Source organism: Calliphora vicina, chromosome 1 (assembly GCF_958450345.1).
Source record: "Calliphora vicina chromosome 1, idCalVici1.1, whole genome shotgun sequence".
Classification (NCBI taxonomy): Eukaryota; Metazoa; Arthropoda; class Insecta; order Diptera; family Calliphoridae; genus Calliphora; species Calliphora vicina.
The window spans coordinates 19,383,007-19,408,573 of NC_088780.1; the positions used below are offsets into that span (position 1 = coordinate 19,383,007).

Sequence of the window (25,567 nt, forward strand, 5' to 3'; positions counted from 1 at the left end):
GAATTTTTAATTTTTTTTCTTTACAAACCATCTCTTGAAAATTTCGAATCGAATAAAAAACAATCAGCCAAATCGCTCCAGCAGTTCTCACGTGATGCCATTACATACATGGACCATTTCATTTATATATATATAGATTATACGATGATTTTTTATAAATATTAGTCGAATTTTAACCTGATAACTATATTCATCTATATGGGCTATTACGAAATATGTGCCGATATCCATAAAATTCCGTACTGTGATTTTTTATACATTTTGATAATTTATGTTGAATTTTAACCTGATAACGATAAGAGATTTATGCGTTTTTTAATGGTTTTCAGAATGGGGTCTATGGTCATATATGTACCGATACAAATAAAATATCCTTTTGTGATTTCTTTTTACATGGAACCTATTTTTGGTAAATTTTGTATGGATAATGGTATTCTGTAGGCATTTATACGCTATAGAGCCATATTCCGAAAATAAAGAAAATAGCAAAACATTTTTCAAAAATATCAAATTTTTTTGAGATTGTCTCAAGTTTTGATCCAAAACTCTGGTTTTACTAAATCAATTTTGCCCATTTTCAATACCAAACACTTCTGGTTCACAAATAATACTTAGGGTTAATTTTAGCCCCATTCGCTCAACGCCATATCGTTCCAACAACAGACGGACATAGCTAGATCGTATTAGAATTGTATGCGTTTATAGGGTGTTTAGCTTATTTCAGGACAAAATTCTAAAGCATAAAAGTATAAAAGCAAAAAAGTATAAAAGTATTAAAGTGTAAAAGTATAAAAGTATAAAAGTATAAAAGTATAAAAGTATAAAAGTATAAAAGTATAAAAGTATAAAAGTATAAAAGTATAAAAGTATAAAAGTATAAAAGTATAAAAGTATAAAAGTATAAAAGTATAAAAGTATAAAAGTATAAAAGTATAAAAGTATAAAAGTATAAAAGTATAAAAGTATAAAAGTATAAAAGTATAAAAGTATAAAAGTATAAAAGTATAAAAGTATAAAAGTATAAAAGTATAAAAGTATAAAAGTATAAAAGTATAAAAGTGTAAAATTATAAAGTCACTAAATCACTTTTTTAAGAAAATCAAGCAAGAGAGCCAAAACATATCGATGGCTTAATATAGAAAGGTCGTAGCTCGTTTTTTTCAAAATCGGTTTTTTTACATATTCTTGTAGACAAAACTCAAATAGACCTCCCTAAAAAATTCAGTTTCCTATGTTGATGAATAACAGATTTACAGTAATTATAAAAAAGCCCTAACTCATTTAAAAATCGTTTGAAAGAAAAACACCTAACTCATTTAAAGTGGAATTCATATATTTTGGTTTATATTAAAACAAACTACTTTTCTAAAAATAGCTTTTGATATAAAACAAATTTTTAGTTGTTTTTTTTCCAATTTCACATACTGATATTATTGAGTATTTTCCTTCTCCTGTAAAGTAACTAAAAGTTGAGATACGAACTTTCTATATTAAGCCATCGATATCTACTTTAAGATAAAAATTTTAAACAATTTTTGCTGAAAACAGAAGTATACTTTAAGAAAAATATTAAAAAAAATTTTTGGTAAAAAAAAATTGGGGTGGAAAAAAAGTGTTCTAAAAAATGATGAAAAACAATTTTGGTGAAAAAATCGCGGTTTTTTGCTTATATCTCAGCCATATGTGAACCGATTTTTCCAATCTATAGTAAATAGATGTATAAGTTATTTGGTGGCTTCGGAAAGTTGATATCAATTTATTTAAAATTCCTATCATTAGACATCCATATTGTCTATTTTAATGACTTAGTAATCCAGATATAGATCAAATAGTAAAAAAAATCGAGGTAGTCGTGTTTTTTTGCTTATATATCAGCCATTTGTGGACCTATTTTCCCGAATTTATTATTTATTTGCATATTTGGACGCATCAGAAAGTTGACAGACAGACTGAAAATATGGAAATTATAAAAGCAATGAAAAATGTATATTATGGTTGAAAAAAAATTGAGTGACTTAAAATTTCCTGATTCTTACCCATTGTGGGTCCGAATTTCTATGGTGTTATATAAATCGTTGGAGAGGTATTTAAAATGTCTATCATTAGATATCCATATTGTCTATGTTAATGACTTAGTAATCCAGATATACATATATCAAAAATAGTTACAAAAATCGAGATAGTCGTTTTTGCTTATATCTCAGCCATTTGTGGGCCTATTTTCTCGAATTTAAATAGTAACCTAAGCGGAACTATAGGGGATATATTGATGTACAGGACGGATGGCTATATCGAATCCGTTATCTATATCGATCCAGAATAGGTATACTTTATGGGTAAATAACAAACTCATATTGAAGGATATAATAAAATATGAAAGCTATTCTTTTTAGATTCTTAATGTTCTTAAATATGTTTTAACTCTAATATTATTTTCCTTTTCCAGATCCTGAAACAACTCTGGCCCAATGCCAATCACTTTGCCCGCACTCTAGTCAAGGAGACCATTGAACCAGCTGTCGCTGAATCTCTGGCACAATATAAAATGAATGGTTTTCGTTTCGATCGCATTATACTGGGCACCATACCACCACGCATAGGCGGTGTTAAGGTGTACGATAAAAATGTGGGACGTAATGAGATCATTATGGATTTAGATCTATTCTATGCCAGTGACTGTGATATTAATTTCTATTTGGGAGGCATGAAGGGTGGTATTAAAGATTTCCAGATACATGGCTGGGTGAGAGTGGTGATGAAACCGCTGATACGTAGTATGCCTTTGGTGGGGGGCTTGCAGATATTCTTTTTGAATAATCCCAATATTGATTTCAATTTGGTGGGTGTTATTGATTTTATGGATATGCCGGGCTTAAGTGATTTATTGCGTAGAATTATTGTGGAGCAGATTGGCAATGTAATGGTGTTGCCCAATAAGCTGCCCATAACGTTGAGTGATGAGGTGCCGGCAACGGCTTTGAAAATGCCTGAACCAGAGGTGAGTTTTTTTTTGCTGTTGAATTAAAGAATAAAATAATAATTTAATGTTTAATGGTTTATTAGGGCATTTTACGCATACATGTGGTGGAGGCTAAGGACTTGATGAAAAAGGATATAGGCATGCTGGGCAAGGGTAAATCCGATCCTTATGCCATTATCAATGTAGGCTCTCAAGAATTCAAAACTCAAATTATTGATAACAATGTTAATCCCAAATGGGATTATTGGTGTGAGGTATGTTGTTTATTTTTTCTTTTTCAAAAAAAAAAGTTTCAATTTATTTTGTTTACCAAATTGGCTTTTGATACAATTTTATGATTTCCTAAACAAAATTCTGTTTGTTTTTTTCTGTTACAAGCTCTAAGCACAGTTTTTTTGGAATCTCAATTGTTTCAAAATTTTCTATATTTATTGTTCTGAAAAGTAATTGCATGAAATTTTTTTCTTTTTTTTATTATATAAGAAGTTTTCTTTAACATTTTATGTATCTGTTTTGTTTTTTGGTTTAAAATTTCATTTTATTTGTTTATTTTTTTCAACATACTTTCACTATAAAACTCAAATCAATCAAAAAAAATTCAAACAAAATCTATACTCTCCTTATCCATATTAAATGTGATTGATAAAACCACTTGATCACTAATATTAAAAACAAATCAAAAAAAAAGGCAAAAATATTTGTTGAAATGGGTCAAACTTGTGAATTTAGCCTATTCGATGCTGATGATTCGAAAAAAGATGAGCCTTTGGGAAGGTAAGTGTAAACACACCACACAAACACTCAAAACTAAATACAAAACAAAAATTTTGAAAAAAAAAGATTCAAAAATTATTAGGGAATTTAGAGGGGGGAAAAATGTCTCAATGTGTAGTATTCGTAAATGTCAAAGTAAAATAATTAGCTCTGATTTATATTAAAGTTTTATTAATCTTTAAAAGAAATAACTGCTTTATAATAAATCAGGGGATTAGTGTTTAAAAGTAAGTAAAACGTATTGAAATGTTTGCTACTAACAATTTGCCTGCAGCCGCCTAAAATTTATTGGAAATTAATTTTAATGTTATGAGTAAAAAACCAAACACTGTAACTAAACTATTGTGAAAATCTTAAACACTTTCTCTAGGCCATTGTTAATTCTCCCATAGGCCAAGAGGTGGTATTTCATTTATGGGATTCTGATTTATCGGATTTTGGTATACAAAATGATGATCCATTGGGCAGGTGGTGTATAACAACAATTTAACGAAACTAAAAACAAAACCAAGCATGTTCAAATATTTCAAATTAAACCCAGATCTCAATAAACCATTTATGCATGTCCTAGCTACTCAAATAAAAAAATCTAACTTAAACTCTCTCATTTCTCTGTCTCTAACTAACTCTTTACCATAATTTACTTAAATACATATGTAAGTAGTTTATAGTTCTCTCTGTTTTCATGTATTGTCTCTTAATTATGGCTGTAACTTGTTGTCCTTGTCACTTAAACGCATGTTCACTAAACTTGCTCTCTGTCTCTCTGTCACTTTGTCGCTGTTTTATGCCTCTTAAATTAAAGCCAACCTAGCACTCTTTGTTAACTGTCATTTATTGGTGAAATTTTCTTTTATAATATCAATAATTAATTGGTTTACAAATTAAACACTATTTGCACTTCATATGTATTATTGTTTTGAAATAAGCAAACACCTACCTGTCTTTATTGTTTTCTCTAAAAAAAACTCAATTAAATGTCAAAATTATTTCTACGTTTATCTGTTATATTGTCTTTTCCAATGCGCTTACACTTTGTTGAAATTTGCAAAAACTAAAATGTTGAAATTGTTAAAAAAAAGGCCGTGGTGGAAGTTACTCAACTTACTTTCATCAGTTTCCGTTTATATGACTGGGATCGCACTGGTGATGATGAATCTTTGGGAAGGTGGGAGTTTTTTTGTTGTCTTTTTATTATAGAAATTTTAAGTAGTTTTATGTTTTTTTTTCTTAAATATTAAGTAGTAGTGAAGTGTTCTTTTTTTCTATTTTAATTTTGAAATATTTTTTTTTTAAGTTTCTGTAGTACAGCATTGAATGTCTTTATTTAAATCTATTTGGAATAGTTTTATTTACTTTGAAACAAAAATCACATTTCTCTTTAAAAATTTCTTTGTCTTCAAAAAAAAAAAATTCTGTGAAATCATTTATCATTAATTTCAATCAAAACTTTATTCAATTTAATCAAACATTGGGTACATTAATGAGATTTTTAGTATTGAAAACACAGGTCAAAAGCAAAAAAATGCTTCACTTACCACTATATAGATTTGAGGTATCATGGTTACCTAAGTACAAAAATGGTAAAATTTTTGAATTCTATGTAAAGATTGTTTTTAAAAAAGTTTTTTCTAAAATTGTGATTTTTTTTACATGTTTCTCCACATAATTTAAGATAACTCAAAAAGGCTTAGTCCGATTTTATTGAAGTAAACTTAGAAAAATTTAAATTTACATAGCCTTTAATCTGTTTATATATTGCGTTTCAATCGGCACAGTAGTTTCGGAGTTATAATAACAAATTGAAGCAAAAAATATATTTTTTACGGGAAAATAGCAAATTTTTATGTTTTAAAAAAATCATGAAAAATAGAAAACTGCAAAAATTGTTTAGGTTTATTACTTTATCGCAAAGCCACATGTAATAGCTACAAAATGAGATATCGAACATAAAAATCGATTAAATCTTTTCGAATTTATTCACAATTAAGTGAATACGCTCATTTTCACAAAATTTTACTTTTTTATTTGATATACATAAAATTGCGTAGTTAATAATCTTCTTTCGATTGATTGAATTTTGAAATCGATTTTTCCCATGCTAATATACAAATTTTCACATGTATATTGCGTTTCAATCGGCTCAGTAGTTTCGGAGTTATAATAACAAGTTGAAGCAAAAGATATATATTTTACGTGAAAATAGCAAATTTTTTTGTTTAAAAAAATCATGAAAAATGGAAAACTGCAGAAATTGTTCAGATTTATTGCATTATCGCAAAGCCACATGTAATAGCTACAAAATGAGATATCGAACATAGAAATCGATTGATTCTTTTCGAATTTATTCACAATTAAGTGAATTCGCTCATTTTCACAAAATTTTAGTTTTTTGTTTGATATACATAAAATTGAGTAGTTAATAATCATCTTTCGATTGATTGAATTTTGAAATCAATTTCCCCATGCTATGAAAAAAATTTCATATAGACATTGCGTTTCAATCGGCTCAGTAGTTTCGGAATTATGATAGCAAATTGAAGCAAACAATATATTTTTTACGTGAAAATAGCAAATTTTGTTGTTTTACAAAAAATCATGAAAAATCGAAAACGGCAGAAATTGTTTAGGTTTATTACTTTGTCGCAAAGCAACATGTAATAGCAACAAAATGAGATATCGAACATAAAAATCGATTGATTTTTTTCAAATTTATTCACAATTATGAATTCGCTCATTTTCACAAAATATTAGTTTTTTTATTGATATACATAAAATTGAGTAGTTAATAATCTTCTTTCGATTGATTGAATTTTGAAATCAATTCCCCCTTCCTATGAAAAAAATTCATATAGGCATTGCGTTTCAAACGGCTCAGTAGTTTCGGAGTTATAATAACAAATTGAAGCAAAAAATATATTTTTTACGTGAAAATAGCAAATTTTTTTGTTTTAAAAAAATCATGAAAAATCGAAAACGGCAGAAATTGTTTAGGTTTATTACTTTGTCCGATAGCCGCATATAATAGCAACAAAATGAGATATCGAACATAGAAATCGATTGAATCTTTTCGAATTTACTCTCAATTAAGTGAATTCGCTCTTTTTCACAAAATTGTATATTCTTACAAGCGTGTACTTTGAGTGTGAGTTTTACATGTTTTTTTTTTTGTTACAATTTTCGTTACAATAACAAAACACATGTAATTGAGAAATATTAGGACATTATGTCAATATGATCTTGTGAATTGAGCAATAGTCCCCTTTGAGCTCAATGCACTTTGTCCAACGTTTCTGCAATTGTTTTATTCCTTCCAAAAAATAAGATAAGTTGAGTTTATCAAAATAGAGTTTGTTTTGATTTCATCGTTAGAGTCATATCTCTTTCCGCTGAGACATTTGTTCAGTTTTGGAAACAATAAATAGTCACTCGGTGCTAAATCCGGAGAATAGGTAGGAAGACGGAGCATTTCGTAGCCCAATTTATAGATTTTTGCCATGGAAGTACACATGTGTGAACCCTTTTTGTGCTCGCGATTGTGATTAAACGAGGCAGTCATCTTGCCGAAAGCTTTCTCATACCCAAGTGATCATTCAAAATTGAAACCACTGAGCCATGTGAGATGCCTATGGCTTCCACAATCTCTGGCACTTTCAATCTCCAAAACCATATCGTGATTTTTGAAACTGATGATGTAGATTTCCCATAGCATTAATTCAAGCTTAGCCTTTATTTGAGTGATGGTTTCTTTCCGCAAAATTAATGTTTAATTAGCAGACTTTTTTTCTAACTTCTCCTCAAGTCACGAGGTAGTCTGCTATCAATAGCTGTTTAACACAAACATAAATAACGCAGCTTGTTTATATTTTGACAGGAGTCAACTGACAGATGATGCCAGTTGACACAAGCTGTATTGCCCTTTCAGTTAAGAGCCGGGAAATTCAGAAAGTCGCAGACTTATTGACCCACACTCGTATATGTTCTTTAGTTTTCTAAAGGTACTGAGAACGTGTTTAAATGATTCATTAGATATTTCGCCAGCTAAAACTTTTATTGTTTTATAAGTAATGAGTTAAAATGTAAAATTCTGAATCTTTACTACTGACACAATTATATTTGAACTCATTATTTTAACACGGCGACGTCATTGGAGTACTTACCGCAACCCCTTATAAATATTTCATTACTTAGGTTCCTGCTAGGGAAAAATTTCCCGTGAATTCCGGGTCCGGGAGACTTAATAAAAATTTAATTTTTAAATTCTTAAAGGAATTATTGGTGTATGATTTAAAAATGCCGGATTTTTTAAAATTTTTAGCTCTTATTTTGAAACATTTGTACAATATAAATTTATTCAAAGTATTGGTCACAGTATAGATTCTGAGCCAAAGGAACGGATCATCTTTTGAACGAATCAAGCCAATATCAGATATACTGTTCCAAAGTGAAGCGTATCCCAGAGAGCGATCTGCATCGATTGAAACAAATAATAGAGGGACGGGACACATTCAACCCAACTACTTCATACAGGTATTGCAACATGATGTAATATTACGGTTTCATTCATTCATTTCAGTTGTGATCGGTACAGTTTTCCTGTGATGGCCTGGTCAGATTTCAGCAGCTAATAATATATAAGATACTTTTGGTCCCACCAAATACAGAGCATTTCATTAGTGGAAAGGATATTTGGCTTTGGTGTCGGGTTATCGTAATGTATCTATTTTTCATTGCAAGTTCTTTTATTGAATTGAAGCAGGATTTCAGACATACAAAATCGTATTTGAAGGTCTCTTAGTTTCAATTCGTATGGTACCTAATTTCCTTGCTTTTGGATGAATCCTGCTGCTCGCAAACGTTTTTAAATTGCTGATTGAGTAGCTCTTAATGATTTTGCAAGCTCTTGTTGAGTTTGACAACAATTTTCCTGGAGCAATGCCTCTAATTCCTGTTGGTCTTCAAACATTTTTGGCTGGCCTGGCCGACTTCTGAACCGAACAAACCATTTCTCGCACGTTGAAACCGATGGAAGATATTCACCACATTTGGTGGTTAGTTATAGATAAACGTTAGCAAAGTTAGGCAAAAATTCTTATCAGATCTTTTGTGAATCGTATTATAAAATTTCTAATGACAAGTAATATTTTGTTTTTCATTTCCTTTATTTGTGGCCTGGAACATATCATACTGAACCAATTTTAATGGGTCTCCCAGTTCTTTCCATTTAAGATAGTTTAACTCGAGGTTTCTGCAACTCTATTTTTTATTTTTCTACTTTTGGAGATCCTAAAAACTTTTGCCATTTGATTTCATTCAATTATATTGCAAAACTGTTGCAAATTGGATGATTTATCTTCTAATAATGTCTGAATAGCGTCATGCTAATTTTTATGTCCCGGATTTATTTATTTTCAAGGGTGGTATAAATTTTAAGAGCCTTGATTTTTTAAAAGTGTGTAAAATAACTTTACACCATCTGATCTCCTTACTACTTTCAGCATCTCTATCTAAAAATTAATACTTCTCTCAAGTATAAAACGGATTTTGGAGCTTCTACATTACATAAATCTTATAGGTGACGATATAGAGTTGATTTTTAGTTGAATACATCTTCATATCATTTAACCTTATCAAAGATTTCGGATGATCTATTCACTTAAGACGATATAAAAATCCGATTTAAAAATCCTGATGACTCCTATTGTTCTCAAAGTTGTCAATAATGACTCTCATGTATTTGTTTAAATATAATTATTAAGTTCGAAAATTTTCTTAGGTTTTTAGTAACTTAACAAAAGCATGTGAAAATCGGAGAATACTAGTTGTTAATGCCGAAAGCCTAATCATTCTTCTGGCTTTAATAAAAGATATGAGAAAAGTTTTACCCCTTTATTTCAATCTATATAAAGGCTGAAAGTTATGAAAAGCTTTCTATCTCTTTCCCCAATAATGCCCAAAAGCATCTGTCAACCTAGTCAACATGCCCAAAATGTGGTTTCCGTTTTAAACTTAGGATATTTGTACTCCCTTGAAAAGAATCCAATAAATTATCCTCATAAAATTCTAACTTCTTACTTTTTCGTTGTTTAATTTTTTCTTCTGATTTCCTATTGGGTTTGTTTCATGAGCAAAATAATATCGGCTCCGAGAATAATTATAATTTCCAACCAGATTCCTGAAAGAAGCTTTTCAAATAAACACTAGTATTAACAGTTCGTTCATAATTTAGAGGTTAATAGGAGAGCTGGAATGTAAATCTTCTAGGCAATTGAAAAAGTTATGAATTATATTTCGAAATTGTCTCAATGATTTATTAATAATTTTTTTTTTACTCAGTATACTATTCTTAAGGCTCGGTGAAATTAAATGCATTAAATTCATATTCGATTTAAAAAAAGGGCACTTTTCTGCACTTTGTTAATAATATGGGCGGTCTTAACTACCGCATACATTCAAATCTATGAATTTATTTTCTACATGAAAATCTTTTCAACACTTTCATCCCGCCATTTCACACCCCTATTTTCATACAAATTTTCTACCACAACACAAAAAAATTCCCATATTCCTTTTCCTTGAAACAATTCGTATAAATAAAAAGAAAAACATCTAACCTTCGTTCTTGCTTCGGCAGAACATATACTAAAATTGGAACGATACAGAGAAGATTAGCATGGCCCCTGCGCAAGGATGACACGCAAAATCGTGAAGCGTTCCACATTTTTTTGATCAACATTTTCTTATAAAAACCAATCATCATCTCTTACTAACCAAATTCTAATAACTTACTAACAATTAGAGACATTTTAATAGAAAAGTTTTATGAGTTCTTTTAGTTCAGTTCAGTTACGTTTACAATTTTTTTAAATACAAACAATTCTGAAATTAATTTTAATATTGTAAAACTAAACTTTTACAGGGCATCTATCGAAATTATCAATGCGGTTAAAAGAGGTGTGGTGGATACGGTGAGTTTTAAGGAATTATTAGTAAATAAATTGTTTATTGATTTAAAGAATTATTTTATTCCCAGTGGTTAACCTTGGAAGATGCCAAACATGGTTTGTTGCATGTACGCCTACAGTGGTATAAACTTACCGCTGATCCTTCGGACCTACAAGCCGCTCTCTTAGAAACCCAACTACTTAGAGTAACCTCCATGAGTACTGCCTTATTAACTGTTTTTATTGACTCCTGCAAGAATCTCAAACAAGCTCGTGTTCACTCGAAACCCGATCCCTATTTGGTGGCCAGTGTGGGCAAACAGAAGCAGCAAACAGCCATGATTATGCGCGATGATTCACCGGTATGGGAACAAGGCTTCACCTTCCTGGTGGGCAATCCCGATAATGATACTTTGCAAATTAAAATCTACGACCAAAAGACCGGCAATGAAATTGGTCAATATGGTTATGTTATAGCCTCCCTAATGAATAAGCAGAATATGGAGCTGGTGTCACAACCTTTCCAAATTCAAAAATCGGGACCAGAATCTAAACTAATAATGTCTCTGTCCCTGAGGATATTGAAAAAGGCCGAAATTATAGAGGACCCAGACAATCCAGAGCCAACTAGCAATTACCCGCAATTGTCGCGCACCACATCTGTTAGCAAAACGCCCAGTATACACGAGAAAACCTCACCCAAGGTAAGCTGAAATAAATTATTAAAATTAAGCTAAATTACATAAAATTATTTTCTTTAAGGACTTACAATCTCAATCTAGTCGCATTTCTTCAACCGAATCTCCTTTGACCGAAGAAGAGCCCAACCTAAAAGTCTCCACTTCTGCCAATCTACAATCGATTACACCACCCCGCAGTCCTAAGCCATTTGTTGCCGCCCTAATAGGCGGTGATTCGGTATTAACTCATCGTGTACCCGATTTAACTTCCTCACCCGGAGAATTCGGTTTGGGCCGCCTGCAAATGACTTTACACTATATGGTGCAACGTCAAAAACTGTTTGTTACTATTCACAAGATAATGAATATTCCCCTGAGAGATCCGACCAATATACCCGATCCTTATGTTAAGTTATATTTATTGCCGGCACGCAATAAAGAATCGAAACGTAAGACCATTGTGGTGAAGGACAATTGTAATCCGGTGTATGATGCCACTTTTGAGTATTTGATATCAACGGCTGAGCTGATGCAATCCGAATTGGAGGTTACGGTGTGCACCCAAAAGGGTTTCTTGTCGGGCGGTAGTCCTATTATTGGAATGGTAAGTGTACTGGGGCTGGGATAATATTCAAATAGTAAATTTTAAGATATTTTAATACTATTGTAGTTCTGTGGTGCGAATTTCAAGATTTTCTATAGAAATTACTGTTTTATACAAGATTTTCTATAAAATGACTGTTATACCCAAGATATTATATAGATTGTTCTAATATACATAAGATATTTTATAGAAGTTACTATTATACACAAGATTTTCTATAGAAATGACTGTTATACACAACATTTTATAATGGAAATTACTAGATTTTCAATAGAAATGACTGTTATACGTAAGATTTTCTATAGAAATAACTGTTATACACAAGATTTTCTATAGAAATGACTGTTATACACAAGATTTTCAATAGAAATGACTGTTATACGTAAGATTTTCTATAGAAATGACTGTTATACACAAGATTTTCTATAGAAATGACTGTTATACGTAAGATTTTCTATAGAAATAACTGTTATACACAAGATTTTCTATAGAAATGACAGTTATACACAACATTTTATAATGGAAATTACAAGATTTTCAATAGAAATGACTGTTATACACAAGATTATCTATAGAAATGACTGTTATACACAAGATTTGCTATAGAAATGACAGTTATACACAACATTTTATAATGGAAATTACAAGATTTTCAATAGAAATGACTGTTATACATAAGATTTTCTATAGAAATAACTGTTATACACAAGATTTTCTATAGAAATGACTGTTATACACAACATTTTATAATGGAAATTACAAGATTTTCAATAGAAATGACTGTTATACACAACATTTTCAATAGAAATAACTGTTATACACAAGATTATCTATAGAAATGACTGTTATACACAAGATTTGCTATAGAAATGACAGTTATACACAACATTTTATAATGGAAATTACAAGATTTTCAATAGAAATGACTGTTATACATAAGATTTTCTATAGAAATAACTGTTATACACAAGATTTTCTATAGAAATGACTGTTATACACAACATTTTATAATGGAAATTACAAGATTTTCAATAGAAATGACTGTTATACACAACATTTTCTATAGAAATAACTGTTATACACAAGATTTTCTATAAAAATAACTGTTATACACAAGATTTTCTGTAAAGAATGACTTTATATACAAGATTTTCAATAGAAATGACAAACAAACATCCAAACATTTTTGAATATGCAAAATTATTGAATAAATTGAAATTATTGAAATTATTGCTGATCATGATGACCTTCCTAGAGGGAAAGAAATTAAAATAGTGATTGGTTTCGAAAAGCCATCATAGAGTTGTAAAATTTCGGTATTTCCGACTACTCAATACTTTTTTTTGGGTACTTCAACACTTAATAGAAAGATGTTTAAGAAAATTTTTCACAAAAAAATGTGGAACGCTTCACGATTTTGCGTGTCATCCTTGCGCAGGGGCCATGCTAATCTTCTCTGTATCGTTCCAATTTTAGTATATGTTCTGCCGAAGCAAGAACAAGGTTAGTTATTTAAATGTAGTATTTGTACGTACATTTTAACGAAAAAGAAAATGAGAATTTTAAAATGAAAATAAAACACAGAAATGTGCATTGATTTCAAACAAATACGGAGTAGGTAGAAAATCTTAAAAGTAGCTGGAGATTCTTATAAAACCACCCTTTCTAGAGGCACACACGAGTATAGTTTCTTGTATAAGAAACTGGTTAAACAAAAGCAAGACATTGAAGTATAAATAGATAAATACTTTGAGGAATACATTAAGTACTTTGGAAACTAACTCAGTGGTAAATTATTGTCAATGTTTTAAACGTACTAGACTAACTTCCTAGAATTAACTTCCTAGAGGGAATGAAATTAACAGAGAACTAGTAATGTGAATGGTTCTCAAAAGCGCTAGACTAACTAGACATATAGAAGGATTGCAAGTCGATTTTAATCGTAATCCCAATTAATAGATTGAAGATTCACGAATATAACAATCTTACTTGTTTTTACATGAAAGATGAATAGAAAGATATTTAAGAAAATGTTCACAAAAAAATGTGGAACGCTTCACGATTTTGCGTGTCATCCTTGCGCAGGGGCCATGCTAATCTTCTCTGTATCGTTCCAATTTTAGTATATGTTCTGCCGAAGCAAGAACAAAGTTCTATATTTCAATGTTCTATTTGTATGTACATTTTAACAAAAAAGAAAATGAGAATTTTTAAATGAAAATAAGCCACACAAATGTGCATTCATATCAAATACAAATAGGGAGTATGTAGAAAAATTATAAAAGTCGATAAGTTATAAACCACCCTTGTTCAGATGCACAAATGAATAATTTTACATTTGCGACTGTTTAAACATTGAAGAATTGACTTTGAAGATCACATTAAGTACCTTAGCTACGAACTTGGAAGTAAATATTTGTCACATTTTTTTAAAGGTACTAGTCCCATTTTGTCTTGTGAAAAGGGAATCACTTAACTGAACTAAATGTGTTAAAATGTTGACAATTTATCAATGAATTTTAAACTAATTAGTTGGTAAAATATAATGTCAATTAATTTTAGTCTGAGTAAAAGACGGTAGTCTTAGTTAAAGACGGTAGAAATAACGTACTCGATTGCAAAAGTCGATTTATATAACCCTAAAACGCACCTTTTCACAGGGAAAAACTGACACCCTTTAAATATTCGTTGATTGATTTATTATTTTCATTTTAATTTTCTATTTTTAAAATTCGTACTTTTATATTCATATTTTATTTATTCTCTTCTCTTATATTCACAGCTCAAAATTCCCCTTAATGAAAATGAAATCTCTGAGGAAGGCCTAACAACTTGGTTCGATTTGCAGCCAGAACATAAACATGACTAAATTTGAAAAAGAATAATAATAAATACTGTAATCTCGTAATATACTTTTTATTTTTGGATACAACTTAACAAAAGAAATCATATAATACTAATAGCTCTCTCTATCTTTTTATACACTTAGAAATATATTGTTTTTTACAACAGCTTATTTTTCTTATAAAAGTAATTGATTTGTATTTAGTTTTTTTAAATACGGTTTATAGCTCAAAATATATGTATGTTATTTTAACAAGTTTATTTTTCTATGTTTTTTTTTCTTTTTATTTTAAACAATTCTTCAGTTCTTTTTGTAAAATTTTATAAATATTAATAAAAGAAACTATATTTATGTTAAAACTAAATAAATTAAAATAAAAAAGAATTAATCAAACTGGTGTTTTTCTTTAAATAATAACTGTTTATCCGTAGGTAATATAAACATGCTCTTCTGTTCTATCAATACTTTATTTTGTCTGAATTTTGAATCAAAGTTTTAATGTAATTTCAATCGATTTCATTCATAATTTTTGAAGCAATGTTTCATCTTTTTCTAACGAAATAAAGCCCAGAAGTCAAATTGCAAAATTGTCTAAAAAATATGTCAACCCACAACAAAAATGATAATAATTTATTAAAACAATTGCAAATTTATTTTGCTAAAAACATTTTATATAAAATTTTATTCTACATATGGTTTTTAAAAACAATAAAATTCTTTATTGTCCTTTAAAACAAAAATTTCCTTTTATTATTCACTTAATATTAAATATTTTTTTATTAAAACACTTACAAATTTATTAAATATTATCTTAAAACAGTAAATTTATCTTCTCAAATAAAATTAATTTAAAATAACCAACAAGATCCCCCACACCACTTATTTTGTTATAAAATACACCAACATGGCATCACCCAGCATGCGCACTCACCATTAAATATAAATACAACTCTTCATTGTTTATTTACACCACTCAGCTGTGTGGTGAGAAATTCACCACTAACAAATATGATAAACAACCCTGTTTTATAAATAATTTATATGTAAACAATGTATTTGTTAATAATTCCCAGATTCTTTTTCGTTAAAATGTACGTACAAATAGAACATTGAAATAGACAACTTTGTTCTTGCTTCGGCAGAACATATACTAAAATTGGAACGATACAGAGAAGATTAGCATGGCCCCTGCGCAAGGATGACACGCAAAATCGTGAAGCGTTCCACATTTTTTTGTGAAAATTTTCTTGAGCCTATTCGTATCATTGACACATGTTCAACATAAATTTTTATACAAATTTTCTTAAAACCTCTTTCTATTAAACAACAGCACAACATTTTCAAGGTAAATTTTACACATTGCTGCTCAATAAACGGTTTAAATTATGATCTATGAAACTAAAAAAATAAAAAATGTAAATTGCGGGTAAACCACACATCCCTAGTTAAAGGTTTATCTATTTATTCTTCAATGCCTTGCATTGTGTCTCTAAAAAAGGGTGGTTTTATAATATAGACCTTGTAATCTCTAGTTACTTTTAAGATATTCTGCTTCGTATTTGTTTCAAATTAATGCACATTTGTGTGTTTTATTTTCATTTTAAAATTCTCATTTTCTTTTTCGTTAAAATGTACGTACAAATACTACATTTAAATATTTGCCTTTGTTCTTGCTTCGGCAGAACATATACTAAAATTGGAACGATACAGAGAAGATTAGCATGGCCCCTGCGCAAGGATGACACGCAAAATCGTGAAGCGTTCCACATTTTTTTGTAAAAATTTTCTTGAACATTGAGTACCAAAAAATGTATTGAGTAGTCATCGGAAGTATCGAAATTTTACAACTCTATGATGGCTTTTGGAAACCCAATCACTATTTTAATTTCATTCCCTCTAGGAAGGTTATCATTATCAGCAATAATTTCAATTTATTCAATAATTTTGCCCATTCAAAATAGTTTGGATGTCTGTATTTTGATATTATCAGACCAATTATGAAAAAAATTCGCGAGTTCGAGAGTTTATTTCCTTTTCTTATTTTTAACATTGAATTTGAATAGGGAAAAATCTCCCAGGGAATTTTTTTCATAATATAATTTTATGAGAAATTATGGAATAAAAATAGTACTGAATGAAGTCCTAATTCCTGATAATTCCTTTCCTAGAGTAAAATACATTGACATTTTTTTTATCAAAATTATGTGTTTCTTTTTCACAAGACATGATGGGTCTAGTGCGATTAAAACATTTGATAATTATTTATTCTTTAATGTCTTGCATTTGTTTAACCAGTTTCAAGTGTAATATGTGTGCCTCTAAAAAGGGTGGTTTTATAATACAGACCTTGTGATCTCTAGCTACTTTTAGGATTTTCTACCTACTCCGTATTTGTTTGATATGAATGCACATTTGTGTGGTTTATTTTCATTTTAAAATTCTCATTTTCTTTTTTGTTAAAATGTACGTACAAATACTACATTTAAATATGTAACTTTGTTCTTGCTTCGGCAGAACATATACTAAAATTGGAACGATACAGAGAAGATTAGCATGGCCCCTGCGCAAGGATGACACGCAAAATCGTGAAGCGTTCCACATTTTTTTGTAAAAATTTTCTTGAACATCTCTCTATTAAAAAAAATTTAGTACCTAAAAAAATGTGTTGACATTTTACAACTTTATTATATGGCCTTTGGTAACCCAATTACTATTTTAATTTCATTCCCTCTATGAAGGTTATCATTAATTTCGATTTATTCAATAATTTTGCCCATTCAAAATTGTTTGGATGTCTGTATTTTGATATTATTTAAATAAAATTAGATGATTATTATCTCTTTATTTAATTTTATGAGAAATTATTGAATAAACAGTACTTAATGGAGTCCTAATTCCTGAAATTTACTTTCCTAAAGTAAATTTCACTGACATTTTTTTTAACACAATGATGTGTTTCTTTTTCACAAGACACGAGGGACTATTACGTTTAAAACATTTGACAATAATTTACCCTGAAATTAGTATATATCCAAAGCACTTCATGTGTTCCTCAAAGTACATTTCTATTTATTCTTCAATGTCTTGCATTTGTTTAACCAGTTTCAAGTGTAATAAACTCGTGTGTGCCTATAAGAAAGGGTGGTTTTATTATCTCTATCTACTTTTAAGATTTTCTACTAACTCCGTATTTGTTTGATATGAATGCACATTTGTGTGGTTTATTTTCATTTTAAAATTCTCATTTTCTTTTTTGTTAAAATGTACGTACAAATACTACATTTAAATAGCTAACCTCGTTCTTGCTTCGGCAGAACATATACTAAAATTGGAACGATACAGAGAAGATTAGCATGGCCCCTGCGCAAGGATGACACGCAAAATCGTGAAGCGTTCCACATTTTTTTGTAAAAATTTTCTTAAACATCTCTCTTTTAAAAGTGAACAAATTTTGACCCAATAAGTTGGTCGGTATATGAACAATTGATCGAGAACTCATTAAAACGCAAAGCAGCTGGTGGGATGATTTTAATTAAACTAAACTGATAAACTGACAAAAATTTTATCGGAAAAAATTTCAAAAGTTAGCAAATGCGAGTGTCAGTTCATGCACGAATATGAAATTTTCTTAGATGGTAGAACATGGAGCTCCTCTAATCCCTTTAAATTTACTTACATAAAATTGGAATAAAAAAGACATTTGTTTTTATTCCCAGTTTTTTTTATTACTCTGTTTTATTTGTATTTTCTTTTGCTTTAAATATATAATTTTTAAATGTTTTTACAATGAAACTCTTTTTTTGTTGGTTTTTTAAATGTATGTATAAGTATTTAAATATTTTATTACATAAATTGTGTGTAAGTGTATTATTTGTTTGTTTTTGTTCTTATTTAATAAATCTTAAAATTAATAAAAATTTATAATTTTTTCCAACACAGTATTGTAGTATGTATTTAATTTTAAATGTTTTGTTTGTTTAACTTTTAAAAATAAATTGAAAAAAAAAACATTAACAGTTTTTATTATGGAATTTTCCATTCAAGTTAAGTTAAGAGTTTTGTTTTATTTTTATTGATTTTTTTCTTTGAATTATTAAAACAAACAAAAAATCAACAAAATTATCACATTAAATTATATACAAAAATATTTTTAAGTTTTTACATTTTAATAATGTATTTTATGTTTATTTGTTAGTTTATATTTTAATATAAATAATTTCCTTGTGTTTTTTATTATTAAATTTTTTTATTTAATTTTTTTGTATGTTTTGAGGTAGTTTATTTTCCAAATTTATGTTTGTTTGTAATTTTTGTATTTCTTTATAGAGTTTATATATATTTGATTTTTGATATTTGTTATTTTAAGATTTCAAAAACCTTTTTTTATTTTTGGTATATTGTTAATTATGAAATAAGTAGCTGAAGCTCAGTACAATTGGTGTAAAAAATTTGGTTTAATAGGAAGTCGCAAGAAAAGAATGATTTTTTTAAAAAACGTTATTAATAAATTTAAAAAAAAACAAAAAAAATATAAAATTAAGAAATAAAAAAATCTTACTGCTTGCTGTAGGATTCGAACCTAGGTTGTAAAAGCAATAGCTCTGGTAGTTCATTAGTTCTCATTTATATATTGGGTCCTAGGTTCAATCCCTGTTGAGGTCATGATTTTTTTATAATTTTTTTTTTATTTTTTTCTTGTAATAAGACGCATATTTTTCAAAATAAATTTTATAAAATCGATTCAATGCTAAATTATTGCATATTTTGATTTATAAGCAGCAATTTAAATAACTAGTGACCCAAAATTGACACAAAATTTTAATTTGCCGCCATTTGTGCAGTCAAGTGTTGCTAACCAAAAAATAAAACAGCAGTTTAAAAAACGAGTGAGCCAAAATTGACACACAATTTGAATTTGCCGCCATTTGTACATCCAAGAGATTCTAACCAAGAAATAAAATTACAGTTTAGGGTATGATTTTTGAAAAAAATTTCAGGAATAATGAAAGTTTGGCGGCCACAGGTTTGAACATCTTCCTAAGCTATGAAACACATTTGCAACTTGGTAGCTTTGTATATCCTACAAATAGCGGATTTTGGGGTTCAGAGAACATTCATGTGATATGCAAAGAAACCAATACTTCCACAACATTTCACGTTTTGGAGCGCATTTTGGACTGGAGCGATCATTGGACCATACTTATTTGAAAATGAGACTGGTCAAGCAGTGACTGTTACTGGTGCTTAATATCGCTTCATGATAACAGAGTTATTTCTGCTTTAATTGTACATTTTTTTGATTTGAGGGCATGGTCACCTGACATGGTGATAATGTGAACTGGCCACCGAGATCGTTTGATTTGACCCCGATTTACTTTTTCTTGTGGGGTTTCCTTAAGTCGCAGGCCTATGCGAATAAGCCTAAAACCACAGCAGCCCATAAAGCCAACATAACCCAGACCATCGATCAAATTGAGAATGAGTTCAGCCAGAGTCATTCGGATGCTCGCGGACAATGGCTTCGATAGGCCTTTCATTAATTTGAAAAAGACTTATGGCGAATGTGCTTCATCGGTTACAACTTGCGATATATGGATTGTGCGCTTCAGAAGTGTAGATTTTGACACGAATTGGAGACATTACTCCACGAAGTTTGTTGTCAAACTCAACAAGAGCTTGCTAAATCATTGGGAGCTACTCAAGCAGCAATTTCAAAACGTTTGTAAGAAGCAGGATTCACCAAAAGCTGGGAAATTGGGTACCATACGAATTGAAGCCGAGAGACCTTGAAAGATGATTTTGCATGTCTGAAATGCTTCATCAACTTTATAAAAGAAAATAATTTTTTCACCGAATCATTATTTGCGATGAAAAATGGATCCATTACAATTACCCAAAGCATAAGAGATTGAATGTGAAACCCGGCCAACCAGCCATATCAACACCAAAGCCAAATATCCATGGAGCTAAGGATATAGTCTGTATATAGTGCTAGTAAATGGTTTCTATCTATTATGAGCTGCTGAAATCTAGCCAGACTATTACAGGGAACTTGTAACAAATACAGCTGATTAGATTGAAGCGAGAATTGTCCGAAAAACGCCTGTCCGGAATACCTGTTAAAAACTTTATAAAAGAAGACCGCGCTCTGTCTGGGATACGCTTGACTTTGGAACAGAGTATCCAAAATTGGCTTGATTCGTTCTTAGCCTCAAAATATGAACAGTTCTTTTGGCTCTGAATCCATATGTTGCCAGAAAGATGGCAACATATCATAGTAAATAATCCCTCATTTTTAATCCAATATTTCCCATATTGTTTAGCAGTAAATAACCTATGGATATATTTAATGACTTTTTATAAAGCAAGTTATAGTAATATTTAATAAAATAATAAAAATTAATTAATAAAAATATTCACAAAAATATAAAATTAAAAAAAATAATTAATGGTTGCTGTGGGATTTGAACCTGGGTTATAAAAGCCATAGCATTTGTATAATCTTAAATTTTCTTATTTTTCATTTAAAAACATAGTTCCAGGTTCAACTCCTGCTGAGGTCATGAATTTTTTTTTTAAGTTTATATTTTTTTTATTTTATTTTTAATTTTAAAAAATTGTTTAAAGTAAAATTATGCTTTATTTTAATTTAAAAGTCGCAGTTTAAAGTAAATTTTAGACAAGTAAAAATAATTCACGAAATCAGGGATGTTGTGAGGAACAATATTGAAAATCATTTGCCAGATTTTCTATCAGTTAATACCCTAAGGATGTTTTTAATGATTTAAAACCTAGAGATTATTTGCTGTAGAGATTTGAGAAGTTTTTTGGGGTTGTGCTAGAAATTTTGAATTAAATAAATAAAGATAAATATAAATAATAAAGGTAACTAAATCAAAAATTTTAAATTTACTTAAATAAAATAAATTTAAAATCTTTCCTTATTTCGACTTCCTATTTTGTACAATATTTTTGGATTTTATTTCAATTCACAATTAACTTCTTTCTTTTACAAAATCGTTTGGAGGGCAGGTTTTATCGCATTTTATATGTATTTGAAATTTCCATAAATATTATTTTGTTTTTCAACAATTTATATAACTTCTTTGTAATTTATAATTATTAATATTAAATATTATTTCTTAAACTGTAAGTTTAGTATGTATGTAAGTAATATTTTTATTTTTATGTAAATTTTGTTTTGTATATAAATAAATAAATAAATTTTTTAATGAAGCACATTAATTTAAAGCACATTTAAACATTTATAATTTGTAATTTTTTGTTCGTCTGTTTTCTGTTTTTCCTTACCGGTCAATTTGTGACCCTGCTTTAAATATCTCGTCATTTTTTTGGTCAATTTTTTATGTTTTTTCTTTTCAATTGTGTTTTATTTTTATCTTATAAATAATTTGTTGGTTTTATAATTATTTAAAATTAATTTTGATACCAGTTATTAATGTATATTTTATGTTTTTCTTTTTGTTATTATTGAAAAATGGCTTTTGGGTTTTAAATAATTATTTAATTAAATTCTTTATTAAAATGTTCCCTTAAGCATAAAATGTATTTTTGTTTCTTTTCTTTTAGTCTTGTTTTAAATTTCAAGAAGAGGAGGGAAATATTGGTTTTATTTAAACAAACGGCTAACGAGCCAATATATTAAAATTATAACCTCACTTTTTTTATCATCAAAAATTTATAACCTCACTTTGTTAATACAAATTTATAACCCCACTATTTGTAATTTGTTATACAAATCATTAACAATTGATTAATTACAATTTTTTTAATAAATATGGAAATAGTTTAAGCCAATAATCAGCTCTGTTTACCATTTGTTTGTAAGTCCATTAAATTGGTTCAGCTATTTAAAAAAATCAATTTTTTTCACTTTATTTTTAATTTGTTTAAATTGCCACTTTTTCTATTACATTTGTATTCCATTTAAGTGTGTCTTTATTCGTTGACATTTTCTTTTAATTAGATTTCAAATATATTCCCCAGTTTTCAAATATTTTCACAGTCTGGTGACATTTTCATATGCGGGCACACAAAAAATCGAATTATAGATGGACCAAATCAGATTGATTTTCTTCAACTGACATTTACCTCCCGACTAGCAATAACGATGACCGAATAACGGTCTAGGTTATGAGTTTGGAAATATTCATAGGGTCATCAGCTGTGTTTTCATTTTCCCCAGAAATTTTATTTTATTTTCTTTCATTTCAATTTGTTTGTAAATCCTAAATTAATTTCTTAACTATGAATTTGAACTTATTTATACTTATTCTTTTTATAATTTGATTTCACATTCAATTTTGTTTTTCTTAATAAACCATTAAATTTTTAAAAATTTTTGTACATTTTTACAGGAACTTGCGTGCTAATTTCTTTTTTGAAATAGTTTTTAATTAAAAATCATAGATTTGTTTATAATAAGGGTGTTACTAAAGATTTTATTAAAAAAAAGTTTAAATATACTTTAGAAATTAAAACATATTTTCAATACCCAGGTTCTATAACACACATGTTGGTCGGAAGAGTTTCTATGCCTTATAATTATTCCGATAGATATTATTCTTCGCATTCCGTTTGATATTGTTAATTCCCCAAAGATTTTATCAGGTCTGACACACAATTCGTTAGGATCGATTTAATTTTAGCATCTTTAGATTCCGTTGGATTTTTTTTAAATCCAAAAATATTTGTTTTTCCGATTTTAATTTGTCAACGTTTTGTATATTAAAACAAAAGTGATGTTTTTGGTAACAAAATTGATTAAAAATTTTGGGAAAAACCTGTAATTACAAACAGATATCAATTCCATTTAGAAAATAGAAAGTGGTTTCATTCAGAAAATATTTTTCGTTTTAATTTTTCTGAAGAATCAAAATACGGATCGATCGGAATGAAATTCAGTGCAGTTGGTTTGAAAATCGCTCAAATCCCTCAGGAATTAAACTCTTTCAGTACTTGGCCACTGTTTAATTCGTTTCCAAATAAAAAAAAAATATTCAAAATAAAACTCCCTCAAAATTAAGTTTTCATTTCAAATTTGAAATAAAAAATACTAATTACAATCAGAGCTTCGAATTATAGAATTCAATTTGAGCATAATTCACTTAAATCTTAATTCGGATTAAAAAAATATTCGCAATTCATTCCAGAAATCCATTAAAAACAACTAAAACTTTAGCTTCATTCAAAGGCTTTTATTTAAATATAATTAATTCAGAATGGAATTCATTCAACCTTTGAATGATTAAATTTTTAATAATTTAAATCAAAAATGGTATTTTTAAGCCCAATAGAACTTACGAAAGGGTTAACTGTCAAACGAACTGTAATTTTTTTGATCAGGATACTCTGGCAAATCATCATGAATAGATTGACTCTTTAACAACGCTACCAAATTATCTAAATCGATTCGTGCCACAAAATTGTGTTCAGGGGCAAGGCTCATTGGCTTAACGGGTTTGTTATTAAATAAAATTGCCTTATATGGAGTGACACCAATCCACAACAGACCATACAGACTCCATTATATACAGAAAAATGCAACACTGTTAGAATCATAGGACTTTATTTATTCAAAAATGAAGCCGTAGCTCGCGTTACAGATAGTTTTCCCAACCATGATCAATGATTTTTTGTATGAATAGCGCTGGGTGCCATAATACGACCGCAACTATCGATTTATTCAAATTAAAATTTGGCGATAAATTGATTTCGAGAAATTCGTAAATTTTACATATGATTATCTTTGACGTATGTCAGAATATGATTATCTTTCCAGGGTTAACCCCCTGGTTATAACTGATAAATTTTTATCATAATAAACTTCAAAATGGTTGTCTAGATAAAAAATTATCAGCTATAGTCTCCATTTATTAGTATTATTGCTTTGTTATGATAAAATTGTTAGTACTTTTGCTTTGTCTTGACAACAAATGTCATTTATTGTTATGATGAATATTTGTCAAGTATAGACAGGTGGTAATGGAATTGTTAAGAGATAAAATTTAATTTTGGAAATGGAATTAAGAACTCTTTCGAACCTTTAATGTCATTTATTGTAATACATTTTAAATTAAAAAAAAAATATCTTTGAAAACCCCTTAATTTTAATAAACAATTCATATACATTTCAATTTAAAAAAATCCTAATAAAATGTAATTCTTAACTTTTTGTTTACATTCTTTTTTAATTCAAAAAAAATTATAATTTTCAAACATTTACAATATGAACAATTTTAACAAGAAAATAATTTGTTATAAAAACTAACCTACAAACTAATTCGTTTCACTGTCATTTCAAATTTAATCTTTTAATTTTTATCCAAATAAACCATTTCATTTTCGTTTTTTTTTTATTAAGTTTATAACTTAATTTAGTTTTAAACTCTGTTACTTAAATCACTTGTTTATTACATAATTGTTACATTTTTTCTTTCAAGTTTAATTAGTTAAACAAATCTAGATTTGTTTAAACAGTTTTAATTTTCAAAATAATTTTGAAAATTTCGTTTCATTGCCCTTTAAGTTACAATACATTTTAGAAGAGTATCAGTAAATTAACTTTTCTTTGTTTTATATTGAAAATTTTAAGCCTAAATATTGTAATTTTTTAAAAAAGCAAACTAAATTTGTAATTTAATTAAAAATCTAATAAATTTTGAATAATGAACACAATACGTTGCGTTAAATAATGCTTTAAATACATACATGTGTAAA

At 28.6% G+C, this 25,567-nt stretch overlaps 1 protein-coding gene and 7 non-coding genes across 9 annotated transcripts in view; 6 read left to right on the plus strand and 2 right to left on the minus strand.

Annotated features, from left to right (window-relative positions):
* Esyt2 (extended synaptotagmin-like protein 2) overlaps positions 1–15,220 on the plus strand; it is a 31,623-nt gene extending 16,403 nt beyond the window's left edge. The window contains exons 5-11 of one of the 2 annotated variants that reach the window (XM_065500089.1): positions 2,447–2,998; positions 3,064–3,234; positions 3,669–3,754; positions 10,674–10,722; positions 10,788–11,402; positions 11,461–11,982; positions 14,765–15,220. In XM_065500089.1, coding sequence (XP_065356161.1) covers positions 2,447–2,998; positions 3,064–3,234; positions 3,669–3,754; positions 10,674–10,722; positions 10,788–11,402; positions 11,461–11,982; positions 14,765–14,851 — 2,082 coding nt within the window. In that variant the 3' untranslated portion in view covers positions 14,852–15,220. Of the gene's footprint in view, positions 1–2,446; positions 2,999–3,063; positions 3,235–3,668; positions 3,755–4,124; positions 4,223–10,673; positions 10,723–10,787; positions 11,403–11,460; positions 11,983–14,764 lie in introns of both variants that reach the window. The other variant, XM_065500053.1, reaches the window with a different exon arrangement.
* LOC135949634 (U6 spliceosomal RNA) lies at positions 10,373–10,479 on the plus strand. Its single transcript, XR_010575885.1, has one exon. It is a non-coding gene; the product is annotated as a U6 spliceosomal RNA (small nuclear RNA).
* LOC135949635 (U6 spliceosomal RNA) lies at positions 13,376–13,482 on the minus strand. Its single transcript, XR_010575886.1, has one exon. It is a non-coding gene; the product is annotated as a U6 spliceosomal RNA (small nuclear RNA).
* On the minus strand, positions 14,023–14,129 carry LOC135949636 (U6 spliceosomal RNA). Its single transcript, XR_010575887.1, has one exon. It is a non-coding gene; the product is annotated as a U6 spliceosomal RNA (small nuclear RNA).
* Positions 15,221–15,953: 733 nt separating the features above from the next.
* LOC135949637 (U6 spliceosomal RNA) lies at positions 15,954–16,060 on the plus strand. Its single transcript, XR_010575888.1, has one exon. It is a non-coding gene; the product is annotated as a U6 spliceosomal RNA (small nuclear RNA).
* A 433-nt stretch (positions 16,061–16,493) lies between these two features.
* Positions 16,494–16,600, plus strand: LOC135949639 (U6 spliceosomal RNA). Its single transcript, XR_010575890.1, has one exon. It is a non-coding gene; the product is annotated as a U6 spliceosomal RNA (small nuclear RNA).
* A 725-nt stretch (positions 16,601–17,325) lies between these two features.
* On the plus strand, positions 17,326–17,432 carry LOC135949640 (U6 spliceosomal RNA). The gene has a single exon (XR_010575891.1). It is a non-coding gene; the product is annotated as a U6 spliceosomal RNA (small nuclear RNA).
* Positions 17,433–18,125: 693 nt separating this feature from the next.
* Positions 18,126–18,232, plus strand: LOC135949641 (U6 spliceosomal RNA). The gene has a single exon (XR_010575892.1). It is a non-coding gene; the product is annotated as a U6 spliceosomal RNA (small nuclear RNA).
* The last annotated feature ends 7,335 nt before the right edge of the window (positions 18,233–25,567 follow it).